Source organism: Schistocerca piceifrons, chromosome 1 (assembly GCF_021461385.2).
Source record: "Schistocerca piceifrons isolate TAMUIC-IGC-003096 chromosome 1, iqSchPice1.1, whole genome shotgun sequence".
NCBI classification, from domain to species: domain Eukaryota; kingdom Metazoa; phylum Arthropoda; class Insecta; order Orthoptera; family Acrididae; genus Schistocerca; species Schistocerca piceifrons.
The window spans coordinates 1,071,654,554-1,071,668,943 of NC_060138.1; the positions used below are offsets into that span (position 1 = coordinate 1,071,654,554).

Genomic DNA, 14,390 nt, shown 5'->3' on the forward strand with positions numbered 1-14,390 from the left:
TAGGGGACCGCACCGCCACTTCCCAGCAAATTAGGGACACTGTTGCTCCTGGGGTATCGGCGAGGACCATTCGCAACCGTCTCCATGAAGCTGGGCTACGGTCCCGCACACCGTTAGGCCGTCTTCCGCTCACGCCCCAACATCGTGCAGCCCGCCTCCAGTGGTGTCGCGACAGGCGTGAATGGAGGGACGAATGGAGACGTGTCGTCTTCAGCGATGAGAGTCGCTTCTGCCTTGGTGCCAATGATGGTCGTATGCGTGTTTGGCGCCGTGCAGGTGAGCGCCACAATCAGGACTGCATACGACCGAGGCACACAGGGCCAGCACCCGGCATCATGGTGTGGGGAGCGATCTCCTACACTGGCCGTACACCACTGGTGATCGTCGAGGGGACACTGAATAGTGCACGGTACATCCAAACCGTCATCGAACCCATCATTCTACCGTTCCTAGACCGGCAAGGGAACGTGCTGTTCCAACAGGACAATGCACGTCCGCATGTATCCCGTGCCACCCAACGTGCTCTAGAAGGTGTAAGTCAGCTACCCTGGCTAGCAAGATCTCCGGATCTGTCCCCCATTGAGCATGTTTGGGACTGGATGAAGCGTCGTCTCACGCGGTCTGCACGTCCAGCACGAACGCTGGTCCAACTGAGGCGCCAGGTGGAAATGGCATGGCAAGCCGTTCCACAGGATTACATCCAGCATCTCTACGATCGTCTCCATGGGAGAATAGCAGCCTGCATTGCTGCGAAAGGTGGATATACACTGTACTAGTGCCGAGATTGTGCATGCTCTGTTGCCTGTGTCTATGTGCCTGTGGTTCTGTCAGTGTGATCATGTGATGTATCTGACACCAGGAATGTGTCAATAAAGTTTCCCCTTCCTGGGACAATGAATTCACGGTGTTCTTATTTCAATTTCCAGGAGTGTATATTAATGACATAGGAGACAATCTGAGTTGCCGTCTTAGATGGTTTGCAGATGATGCTGTCATTTACCGTCTTGTTAAGTCATCAAATGATCAAAACGACTTGCAAAATGATTTCGATAAGATATCTGTATGGTGCGAAAAGTGACAATTGACCCTGAATAAAGAAAACTTCGAAGTTATTCACATGAGTACTAAAAGAAATGAGCTAAATTTCGATTACGCGGTAAGTCACACAAATCTGAGGGCTGTAAATTCAACTAAATACTTAGAGATTACAATTACAAATAACCTAAATTGGAACGATCACATAGATAATATTGTGGGTAGAGCTAACCAAAGACTGCGATTCATTGGCAGAACACTACGCATGTCCGCCCTATTCTGGAGTACTGCTGTGCGGTGTGGGATCCGCATCAGTTGGGACTGACGGATGACATGGAAAAAGTACAAAGAAGGGCAGCTCGTTTTGTATTATCGTGAAATAGGGAAGATAGTGTCACAGACATGATACCTGAATTGGAGTGGCAATCATTAAAACAAAGGCGTTTTTCGTTGCGACAGGATCTTCTCATGGAATTTCAATCACCAGTTTTCTCCTCCGATTGCGAAAACATTCTGTTGGCACCCACCTACATACGGAGAAATGATCATCACGATAAAATAAGAGAAATGAGGGCTCGCACGGAAAAATTTAAGTGCTCGTTTTTCCCCCGTGCCGTTCGAGAGTGGAACGGAGAGAGACAGCATGGTTCATTGAACCCTCTGCCAGGCACTTTATTGTGAATAGCAGAGTAATCACATAGATAAGATGTAGATCTTCGTCTTCAAAATAATGGGAGAAAGGAGAAGGCAAAACCCGCTGCCGGCACACTCTAGTGCTCTAGAATAGCACCATGAAGACCATTGAGGGGCCGGCCGCTGTGACAGAGCGGTTCTAGGCGATTCTGTCCGGAACCGCGCACCTGCTACGATCGCAGGTTCAAGTCCTTCCTCGGGCATGGATGTGTGTGATGTCCTTAGGTTAGTTAGGTTTAACTAATTATAAGTCTAGGGGACTGATGATCTCAGATGTTGAGTCCCATAGTGCTTAGAACCATTTGAAGCATTTAGACCGTTGAGGTTAACGTCTACGTCCCACGAACGGATTACCATCAGCAGAGTCGCATGCCTTTACTTCATGAAACACTGCGGAAAGATTTGTAATTTCATCCACGACAGTGTCGCGAAGACCGATGAGGGGCTTCATGCTACCAGCCTCACTCTCTGCTCAGTCGTAGAGCACTCCGTCTTCAGGCCACTCGTGGCCTGCCGGGACCATGCGACCGCCTTGTCATCCTCAGTGGAGGATGCGGATAGGAGGGGCGTGGGGTCAGCACACCGCTCTGCCGATCGGTATGATGGTATTCTAGACCGAAGCCGCTACTATTCGGTGGAGTAGCTCCTCAGTTGGCTTCACGAGGCTGAGTACACCCCAAAAAATGTCAACAACGCATGGCGGCTTGATGGTCACCCATCCAAGTGCCGGCCACGCGCAACGGCACTTAACTTCGGTGATCTCACGGGAACCGGTGTATCCACTGCGGCAAGGCCGTTGCTCCCTCAGTTGTAGAGGCGAAGTGAAAATTGTTTGTCCGCAGCTCGTGGTCGTGCTGTAGCGTTCTCTCTTCCCACGCCCGGGTTCCCGGGATCGATTCCCGGCGGGGTCAGGGATTTTCTCTGCCTCGTGATGACTGGGTGTTGTGTGCTGTCCTTAGGTTAGTTAGGTTTAAGTAGTTCTAAGTTCTAGGGGACTGATGACCATAGATGTTAAGTCCCATAGTGCTCAGAGCCATTTGAACCATTTTGAACCATTGAAAATTGTTTACAGCACGCCGCTTACCCGGGCGGTCACTCCGCCACTCCCGGCGGTGATTAACTTCAGTGGCCAGACGGGAGTCGGTGTATCCACCTCGGAAAAAGCTATTGGCCTACACCCTTGCTGACCCGTGTAGGCGACGGCCGGAGCAACTCAGTTGACGACTGGTGCCTCCGGGCATCTACCACAGCTCTGCCCATGGTCTACGCGGGTCACCAGCGGCACAATTTGGTCTGAAGATGGTCTGGTAGACTGTAACTGGTCACCAGTAAAGAAATGAAACATCATTTGGGACGGAGAGTGATATTGTCAGTAAAAGATAGAGCGTGTTATGTATTGCGAAACGGACTTGTTCCAGTGTTTTGGAATTTAAATCATCCACTGGTACGCTGCTAGGTGAATTTTACCCATAATGAAGACTGTCTGTGACGGTGTAGTTGGCGAGGCTCTGCTGGGGAGTGTGAGTGGCGACAGGCCGGCCGCATCGACAGGTTGGCGGCTGTTATCTGCGTCGTCCTTGGCCTTTATCGGAGCGCCGACCAGTGAGTGCGCCAGAGCGCCAGGTGGCTGGGCCGCAGGTTACGTGGCGCAAGCTCGGCCGGCCGCGTGTCCCGCGGCTTTCTCCGACACTGCAGGCGGCCGGTGCCAGCACCTGCCGGCCGGTGGCGAAATCGCGACAGATAGCTTGAAATCCAGGACGGGCGTACATAAACAGGAATCAGCTCCGTGCCCTGGAGTATCGATTATCTGGATACTGATTAGTCGAAAACTGCAGAGCAGCCACATGTTGCATGTAACTTTTTCTTTATATTTTGTCCCTTTTCACTTGACAATAGCTGGCCGGGGTGGCCGAGCGGTTCTAGGCGCTACAGTCTGGAACCGCGCGGCCGCCACGGTCGCAGGTTCGAATCCTGCCTCGGGCATGGATGTGTGTGATGTCCTTAGGTTAATTAGGTTTAAGTAGTTCTAAAGGTGGCAGGGGTAAAATACAGGGAGCGAAGGGCTATTTACAATTTGTACAGAAACCAGATGGCAGTTATAAGAGTCGAGGGACTCGAAAGGGAAGCAGTGGTTGGGAATGGAGTAAGTCAGGGTTGTAGCCTATCCCCGACGTTATTCAATCTGTATATTGGGCAAGCAGTAAAGGAAACAAAAGAAAAATCCGGAGTAGGAAATCCATGGAGGAGAAATAAAAGCTTTCGGTTCGCCGATGACATTGTAATCCCGTCAGAGACAGCTAAGGACTTGGAAGAGCAGTTGAACGGAATGGACACTGTCTTGAAAGGAGGATATAAGATGTACATCAACGAAAGCAAACGAGGATAATGGAATCTAGTTGAGTTAACTCGGCTGATGCTGAGGGAATTAGATTAGGAAATGAGACACTTAAAGTAGTAAAGGAGTTTTGCTTTTTGGGGAGCAAAATAACTGATGATGGTCGAAGTAGAGACGATATAAAATGTAGACTGGCAATGGCAAGGAAAGCGTTTCTGAAGAAGAGAAATTTGTTAACATCGAGTATGGATTTAAGTGTCAGGAAGTCGTTTCTGAAAGTATACGTATGGAGTGTAGCCATGTATGGAAGTGAAACATGGACGATAAGTAGTTTGGGCAAGAAGAGAATAGAAGATTTCGAAATGTGGTGCTACAGAAGAATGTTGAAGACTAGATGGGTAGACCACATAACTAATGAGGAGGTATTGTATAGAATTGGAGAGAAGAGAAATTTGTGGCAGAGCTTGACTAGAAGAAAGGGTCGGTTGGTAGGACATGTTCTGAGGCATCAAGGGATCACCAATTTAGTATTGGAGGGCAGCGTGGAGGGTAAAAATCGTAGAGGGAGACCAAGAGATGAATACACTAAGCAGATTCAGAAGGATGTAGGTTGCAGTAAGTACTGGGTGATGAAGAAGCTTGCACAGGATAGAGTAGCTTGGAGAGCTGCATCAAACCAGTCTCAGGACTGAAGACCACAACAACAAGTAGTTATAAGTTCTAGGGGACTGATGACCTCAGAAGTTAAGTCCCATAGTGTCTGAGAGCCATTTGAACCATTTGAACTTGACAACAGCGAGCATCTTCAGAACTGCGGAAATACAGTGTGGCAATAAAATAAATTCACAAATTCAGTTTACAACTTGACAGATTATGTAGCCGAGGGCACACGTTAGGGGGCATGCATTAATTAGGTGAGGTGCTTTGGGGGGGGGGGGGGTTGGTCGAGCTGAATCTCACCAATGTCACGTGGGGGAGGGGGTGGGCCTCGGCATTTACCCCGTAATTTTTTTTCCTCAAGAAACAATGTAAAATTCGAGAAAACTGGATTAAATTAAGTAAAACACGTTCCTCCGTTAAAATATGGCTGAATTATTCTACACAACTACATTTATTGCGCTTATGCGAACGTCACGAATTAAAGAGTCCGCGCCGAATACTGCGGCCGGTGGATGCGCAGTCGGCAGGGTACGAATGAGGAGAGCGGTTTAGTGGTGGGGGTTATGAGCACACGCTGTAGGGGAAAGGCGGAACGCTGAAGGAGGAGTGCCACTGTAACCTGAAGCCTACACTCGCATATTTTGTAAATACGAAGTGGAACCCCCCCACGCCTATATTTGCATGGTGGAGTGTCGTGAGTGGCAAGTTCTGAGTAAAACCTACATATTTCTCTCGTTGTCATGTTAAAATTTGCTTCTTTTGCTAAAACACAGCGGGTTTACACGGTGTCAATTTACTAACGTGTTGTGCAGACGCAACTGCGAGAGACTTCTGAAACAGTAGTTCATTAAGTTTATTCAGGAACTGAGGGAAAGTGAGTTTATTAGAAAAACACATTCTCGTTACAAAATAAACGTGTAATGTCGTCACTTACGTTGTTTCAAACCCGTAACATTACTCGTTTCACCAACTGTCGATGGCGCTAGAAATTACATTCTTTCACGTGACAAGTCTGTAATTAGTGGAAAAACACGCTAACTAATGAAGTTTTGCATAATAAACACGTGGGAAAATACTCTCCTCTTTCCACGTTATCATTTGCCGAATTCCGTTCCGACATTTCAAATCGTTTATGAAATATGAGGAATGTTGTAGATATTTCACTCTGGATTTATCGGTGGCGCGACGCGACAGTGAATGAGCGTATTACATCAGATCAGATTGGCGACAGATAGAGACTCTATTAAGTCGAAAGAAAAATTCGATATGTTAGCTAAATTTGATTTGCAGCAACATATTATGTAATATGCACCAAACGCAAAGTTATAGCGCCACCAATTTTTCATTGCAAACTTCTTCGAATTTCGTGGAGTATATTACTTCCATGTAAATATCACAATAACTATAACCATTAACGAAATGATGAGCACTTCGTCATGGACCTGACAAACAAAGCTATAAGTAACATAGAAATGATTTTTGTACCGAATAGTTTCTGTGAAATCGTTTGAGAAAGACTGCAGGATTCTGTCACCGCCGAACGGCAGAAAGGTGACAGAACACAGTCGGCCTCCCCTTCTGAACAAACGAGTGAACTCGCCCAACGCTTTGGACGAAAATTGGGCATTGCGCATCGTATTCTGCGCACACTCTAGCACAGTAGCCGCCACCGACCAGCCAAATACACGACCCGACGAACGCTGTGGCGTACGATCCGGGTGGCAGCTATGCGCGGACAGGTGTTTACGCCCGTAAATGTTTCGTCACTCGACGGCGCATTCAGAATGATTTATCACGATTATTATGTTGCAAACACGAAAAGACACGTCTACAATCCGAAGAAGTGCTGTCAGGAGGAAGTGACATGAAGTTATGGAACGCAGTGGAGTAGAGGTTCACCGAAAATGGAATACTTGGTGCTACACGTTCAGCATGATATCGAACAGCTCCTGAGAGAAGCTGCGGAGAGAAAGGCCGAGACTACTCTCACTTCCTGAATAAGGTAGGGTAAATACCTTTCTTTCTACATAGCTTCTGTGTGCAAGCAACAACGGTGTAGATGGCCAAATCAGAACGAGGTTGAAGGAACAGAGGATTTTACTGATAATGATGTGGACTTGTTGAGACCACATGTGAGTCCTCGTGGACTGAATGATAATGAATTTTCTTTTACGAATATTAGTGGTACCTTTTATGTAAGTATTTTATTGTTCTATTTTTTCACTGTGATGCTAGTCAAAAAAATTATTCAAATGGCTCTGAGCACTATGGGACTTAACTTCTGAGGTCATCAGTCCCTTAGAACGTAGAACTACTTAAACCTAACTAACAAAAGGACATCACACACATCCATGCCCGAGGCAGGATTAGAACTTGCGACCGTAGCGGTCGCGCGGTTCCAGACTGTAGCGCCTAGAACCGCTCGGCCACTTCGGCCGGCTGATGCTAGTCGACTTCACGTCTTGAATAATACTCTTAAATAAAGATAATTCAGAAAATTATGCTTTTGAAATAAATCCAGTTCAATTAAGCACAGATTGACATATTTACACTAAAATATACATTTTAAAAAATCTGACAGGAGATCTCATGACATCTCACCAAGGGGGCAGGGGGTCGAAAAAACGCCAAAAGCGAATCACTTATTTACTGGACGCCCCCTTACAAATATCGAACAGTGTATAGTGCTGCCTTCACACGTAAGTAGTTGCTCAATTGGCCTCACGAGCCTGAATTCACCTCGTTCCACTCCTCCAACTAAGGAAAAATACGTGGTAGTGCCGCACACGGCATCCAGGCCATCCACATGGCAGTCGTACAAGCCGACCGTCCATCTAGAAACTAAACTCCGCCCGAATAGACCGTGAAGGCTGAACAGACCGACCGGCCACCGGGTCATCCTCAGCCCACAGGTGTCACTGGACGCGAATATGGAGGGACATTTGCTCAGCACACCGTTCTCCCGGCCGTATGTCAGTTGACGAGACCAGAGTAGCTACTTCTCAATTAAGTAGCTCCTCAGTGTGCCTCACAAGGGGTGAGAGAACCCCGCTCGCCAACAGCGCTCAGCAGACCTTATGGTCACCCATCCAAGTACTACCCCAGCCCGACAGCGCTTAGCTTCGGCGATCGGTGTTACCGCTGCAGCAAGGCCGTTGGCGACCGTTCAGCTACGGAGAAAAAATAATTACTCGAATTCCCCACTTAGAACAGAGCTCACCTTCGTCTCTGTTATGCCAACATCGGGCGCTAGAAGCATGGAGGGGATCGAGCAGCATTAATTAGTAGACGATCCGTTTTCGGGCAAAGATGCTCCATATAAGCGGCCATTCATCCCGAACTCGGTCCTCGGCTGTTTTCTTAAAACAACTCTGTCACACTGCGTTCAGAATGCCCTGAACCAGGTTGAGTCGTTTGCTTGGGCAACTGACCTGTTGCGCCGCCACTAGAGAGCTAGACCACGGATGGAAGTTTACCTCTAACCTTCCTTCCACGAATGGAAGCGGAGAGAAAGTGCGGCCAGTGAGTCGGCAGACGCGTGGCTGCCCACCTGGCACCTGGCGGCGCCCTGCCTCCCATCTGCTGCGCCGGCACTCCAGCGGAGCTTCCGCTACCTGTCTCTGTCTCTGTGCTGTCCTGTCGCTGTCCCTGTCCCCGTGTGACGCAACGCCGCGGCCGCCGGTGTTTTCAACGCGGGCCGCCGTTTCCGCGGCGCGCCGTGCCGCCTGTGTAAATAAACTGCACCGCACCACGGGCTGCGCGCAGCTGTGGCCTTCGGCGCCGGCGCTGCTTTCGAACCCGACCTCCGCACGACTCGCGCTCAGCTGCTGCATTACGCTCCTTATACTGTGGGCAGGTGTCACGCGAGGTTCTACAAAATACGGTACGGTCCTCATCTACACCCCGACCGCCTCCGTCGCCGAGTGGTTATGTTATGTTAACCGGGTACCTAGAAACGACGGAGAGGCTCCGTCCCCGCCGCAGCCGCAGTGGTCCACAACACCACGACGACTACCGCAGTCCACTTCACACGTCCGCCGACCCACACCGAACCGAGGGTTATTGTGCGGTTCGGCCCCCGGTGGTTCAAATGGCTCTCAGCACTATGGGACTTAACTTCTGAGGTCATCAGTCCCCTAGAACTTAGAGCTACTTAAACCTAACTAACTTAAGGAAATCACACACATCCATGCCCGAGGCAGGATTCGAACCTGCGACCGTCGCAGTCGCGCGGTTCCAGACCGTAGCGCCTAGAAGCGCTCGGCCACTCCGGCCGGCCCCGGTGGACCCCCCCTCCCCCCTCCGCACGGTACATCTCTTACCAGACAGACGTATGTACCGAGCGAGGTGGCGCAGTGGTTAGATACTGGACTCGCATTCGGGAGGACGACGGTTGAATCCCGCGTCCGGCCATCCTGATTTAGGTTTTCCGTGATTTTCCTAAATCGCATGGGTGTGTGTAATGTCCTTAGGTTAGTTAGGTTTAAGTAGTTCTAAGTTCTAGGGGACTGATGACCACAGATGTTAAGTCCCATAGTGCTCAGAGCCATTTGAACCATCCTAAATCGCTCCAGGCAAATGCCGGGATGGTTCCTTTGAAAAGGGCACGGCCGACTCCCTTCCCCATCCTTCCCTAATCCGATGAGACCGATGACCTCGCTGTCTGGTCTCCTTCCCCAGAACAACCCAACCAGACGAATGTAACATCTATGTTTGCGTGGTAGAGTAATGGTGGTGTGCGCGTACATGGAGAACTTGTTTGCGCTGCAATCGCCGACATAGTGTAGCTGAGAGGCGGAGTAAGTCCGCATTTGCCGACGCTAATGGAAAACCGCCTAAAAACCATCCACAGACTGGCCGGCTCGCCGGACCTCGACACAAATCCGCCGGGCTGATTCGTGCCAGGAACGGGCTCGCCGTATTTTTTTTATTTTATGTTTTATTTTTTTAAGCAAAGTGTGAGTAACATACGCGCTCTGGAGAACAATTATGTGTTTAGGCATTTCATTCACCTGGGAATCGTCGATCTCGGCCATTCTTGCCTGTTATCGGTATCGATACCGCACAGATGGGCAGAGACAGTCGGATAACAAATTACAAAAAAATAGATTTTCTCGTAAGATGTAATTGCGAATTATCAATCTTCGGATCTTTTTTCTTTTACTTGTACTGTAAAACCACCTTCTTCCAAGTTTCATGATTGTAGGTCAATGGGAAGTACAGGCTTTGATGATTGAGTTTACGAGTATGCGGCATAAATGGCCGTATCTTTTGATTACGTTGACATAAAAGCTAACGTTTATTATGTCACCAAGGGACCACAGACCTTAGTATATAACATAACTTCCAACTTAATACGTCTACCAGTTCCTGAGAAAAATGACAGACAGTCGGTCTGGTAAGCCGGCCGGGGTGGCCGAGCAGTTCTAGGCGCTACAGTCTGGAACCGCGCGGCCGCTACGGTCGCAGGTTCGAATCTTGCCTCGGGCATGGATATGTGTGATGTCCTTAGGGTAGAGAGGTTTAAGTAGTTCTAAGTTCTAGGAGACTGATGACCTCAGAAGTTAAGTCCCATAGTGCTCAGAGCCATTTGAACCATTTTTCGGTCTGGTAACAAATGGAAACAAAACATTTTCGTGTTGATATAATTGTAAATTCACAATTTTCGGATTGTTTCGTATACTTGTACAGTGAAACCTTGCACATTGCGAGATTTCGAGATTCTAGACTGACGGGAAGTACCCTTTACGTTTTGATCAGGGAGTTGACTAATTCTCTCAAAAAGAACAGTACAAGGTATTGCTGGTGAACCGCAAAAAACTGGCACCATTGAAATACAAAACATCTACAATTAGAATTAGACATTTTCATAAGTGCCAGTGCAGCTCTATTCCATGTACAGAGTCTTTGGCAATCAAATGGTTGTTTTCTTTTGCTTACCTATTTCCTGCCTCTGTCTTGTTAGTAGTTGTGTAAAGTCACGACCATCAGCACTGTTGAATCAGAATCTGTGTCTTGCAGTAATGAATGTTATCCGTTGTTACAGGTGATAATGGGCGACCGCACTGCGGCAGAAAGGGCGTGCAAGGATCCCAACCCCATCATCGACGGACGCAAGGCGAACGTTAACTTAGCTATCCTGGGCGCCAAGCCACGTGGAAATGTGACGACAGGTAAGCCCACCCCACTGCTTCATTATGTTGTTCCGCCACGAGTTGCGTTGGGCAGGTACTGATGTGGGGCGAGGTAACTCTGATGTTATGATACACAATTTCACCTGCTCTTGCGCAATGCACGTAGTCTGAAGTGCATCCCCCCGTATACCACCTACAGTCCTTAATGACCTTCTTAGCCAATTAAGGTCCTTGTTGAGGCGGGTACGCGAATGGTTTCATAAAGAGCACCAAAATCGTCTTTCTCATCTATCCTTTCCCGATTTTGCGGAATTACACCTCCTTACCGGAATATTGTCTTGGTACAATGTAGTTATTTAAGCAATCCGCCGAAGTTTTAGTTTCGGCTCACCTTCGTAATACTTGGAGTCGTTTAATAAGTGATATGCAGTTCCTTTGTTGTGTCTTATTCAGCGATTATTATAATAATGAATCTTTCAAAGACTCTCTATAAACTAAGTTGGTATTGGTAAGTCAGTAGCTGTGAAAATATCCGTAGTCATTTTATTGTTTGTTCAGATTCGAATTTGTGCATCAGTATAGAGAACGACATAAATCATCATTTTAGCTTGATTAATCCTTTGCACCCATTTGTGGTTAAGCTATGCCGAACAATTTTACCAGCCGTATTTTTGAATGGCAGTAAAAAATATAGTGTTTCCAAAAGTCACTTTAACATTCTACCTCAAAAAAGATACACTTCTCCTTGAAATTGTGTATATACACTTTCAGTAGATAAAGAATTCACTTTCACTGAATAATGTTTAACTGTAGTTGTAAAAGCAGATTACAGAAATCCCAAATGCAGCTTAGCAGCCCTAGGTGACAACAGCATAATAATAGCAACCCAAAGACAACTGAACAGCAACTGAACGTTTAATTTATCTGCATAACTGGTAAATACTAATGTGCAGCTATGGCGCAGTCAGGCGAAATCGATACTCTTGCTATCGCAGACAAGCACCGCGCTGTAACGTAACGGCCATCGCAGCGGGCCTTCTTTGATTTACGCAGGGTAGAGTTCACTCGGCCGCAGTTTCATACGGATGACATGAAAGATAAGAAAACGAAGCGAGAAATCAGTTTTTAACATTTACAGAGGCGAATAAAAACATTTTTGTTCTCATTACCGAGTGTTGCTGAAGCAAGAGAAATTTTACACGTTTATGTCACTCAGATTCAGAATACTTAGGTCCTAGCGGCCTCGACGTCGATGCGATGCTGCACTTCGTCCTTTCGTAATTTCAGGGTCATGCAGCTGTTTATAAGTTACAAGCAGATACTTTCAAGATTGAATTCACCAGATATTCACATTCTTTTTCCAGTTTTTTGAGACCTGTTATGCGAGGGACCTTAACTATTTGCTTCGTATTTTGGATTAAAAACTCACTGGTGGACCCCAGGCGTAGCATAAATTGGAACAGATCACTCCTCTAATGAACGAGAATTCGCGTATTTAAATGTGGTAGTTTCGTTATTAACCCGCGAGAACTCGCGCCTTTAAAAGTTGACGCGATTGCTCGCCTTTGGAGCATTTTGCTCATACTCAACAAGCAGTCGGAAATGTGTAAATTAGTTTGATTTTATTTTTACAAGAAAACACTCATATTTTAGTATTTAATACATTTATTTGCAGTACAAAACAATGAGTTTATATTGTTGGTAATAATCTTAAGATAATTATAATCGCGTCTTCTGAGCTACTTACAAAAAAAAATGAAAAACATAGGAAACAAGTATTTCTTATTATTTAACTTCTGTGATTTAATCTTCATCATATATTTGAGCTTTGCACGTATCACATAATGCTACAGCATGTTCATTACACAAAAATTTTTGACAATGGATACAAGCCTGTTTTGTCTACCGATTTTTGCATCTTGGACAGACTTGACATATGTCACTGGGTTTCTCAGCGTCTGAAACTTTAGTTTCATAGGTAAATCGTTTTATAATTTGCTGTAGAGGATGATACAAGGTTTGCATTGTAGTCCTACGCACAATTTGTGGTCTTGTTAGCTCTAACGCCAGCGTTTTCAAGTACTGTCTTCTAGTAATAAATACATTTGTATTATCTTTGTATATTATTTGACTCTTTATGTCACTAACATTTAAAATAGGAAATAATAATCTCAGCGGCCACCTACATGCTACTCCAGCCACGGAATATTCGTCTTTCAGTCGGTCCACCATATCGACACCTCCTTTTGTCCGATTATAATACGCGATGGTTTCAGGTTTTGTGTGTTCCCCAATTGTTGGATCGATCTGATCATAGTCATGGAGCGTACTTGTCACAAGCACAACTTTTTTCTCATTTTTCTTTGGTATACAGGAAACCAGAACCTTGTTCTCATGAAAACCAAATATAATGCTGGGTGTTGCTCGTATTTTAGTATCTAGGATCAAAGGAGCGACTTCTTTTTTATTCTTTTTGAGAGTACCAACTAAAGTTGTTCTTTTGTTCATCAATTCGTCAGCCAGTCGAACCGAGCTGAAATAACTATCAGTCGTTATATTTCTACCAGAGTATAATATATCTTGTGATAAACGATAGCCGGCCGGAGTGGCCGTGCGGTTCTAGGCGCTACAGTCTGGAACCGAGCGACCGCAACGGTCGCAGGTTCGAATCCTGCCTCGGGCATCTGTGGTCATAAGTCCCCTAGAACTAAGAACTACTTAAACGTAACTAACCTAAGAACATCACATACATCCATGCCCGAGGCCGGATTCGAACCTGCGACCGTAGCAGCAGCGCGGTTCCGGACTGAAGGGTCTAGAACCGCTCGGGCACAGCAGTCGGCAGCTGCTGTGTGTAGGGTGTAGCTCCCGGTGTGGACAGTGGTGATTGATGGGACGCTGTCTTCGGTGTGAGACTAAAATAGTTTCACTATTACTGCTCTTGTCTTTTACAGCCGCCGGTGCTCCTCATTTTCTTTCTTTGCTTAAGAGCTACATGCTGTGTTTCTGTCCAAGATGTTCTCTCTTTTGTACCGTCAGTTTGTGAGGGCCACTTCCTCCTTCCTTCGTCGGTAGTTTTATTTCTATGCGGAACGTACTGCCTACCGCCACGTTGTCAGTTTATTAAGAGTATCACTTCAGTGAACTTTGTCCTGTGCGTTTGCAATCATATGTTTGAGGCGAAATTTAGCTGGAAAGCCGGCTCTGCGTGGCCGAGCGGTTCTAGGCGCTACAGTCTGGAACCGCGCGATCTCTACGGTCGCAGGTTCGAATCCTGCCTCCGGCATGGATGTGTGTGATGTCCTTAGGTTAGTTAGGTTTAAGTAGTTCTAAGTTCTAGGGGACTGATGACCTCAGCAGTTAAGTCCCATAGTGCTCAGAGGCATTTGAGCCATTTTTTTTAGCTGGAAAACTCTCTAACAGCTACACTGTCGTTGGTTGGTGTACGTCACAGTCGATAATACGGTATTCGGATTCTATCCGGTTATGATTTCGTGGTACTTTCTTCCATATTTCATGATAAAATGAAACGA

General features: G+C 46.7%; 1 protein-coding gene across 1 annotated transcript in view; it reads left to right on the forward strand.

Annotated features, from left to right (window-relative positions):
- LOC124761627 (RNA-binding protein 24-B-like) overlaps positions 1 to 14,390 on the forward strand; it is a 348,530-nt gene that overhangs the window by 132,678 nt on the left and 201,462 nt on the right. Inside the window, exon 2 of the mRNA XM_047249115.1 lies at positions 10,770 to 10,896. Coding sequence (XP_047105071.1) covers positions 10,770 to 10,896 — 127 coding nt within the window. The remainder of the gene's footprint in view (positions 1 to 10,769; positions 10,897 to 14,390) is intronic.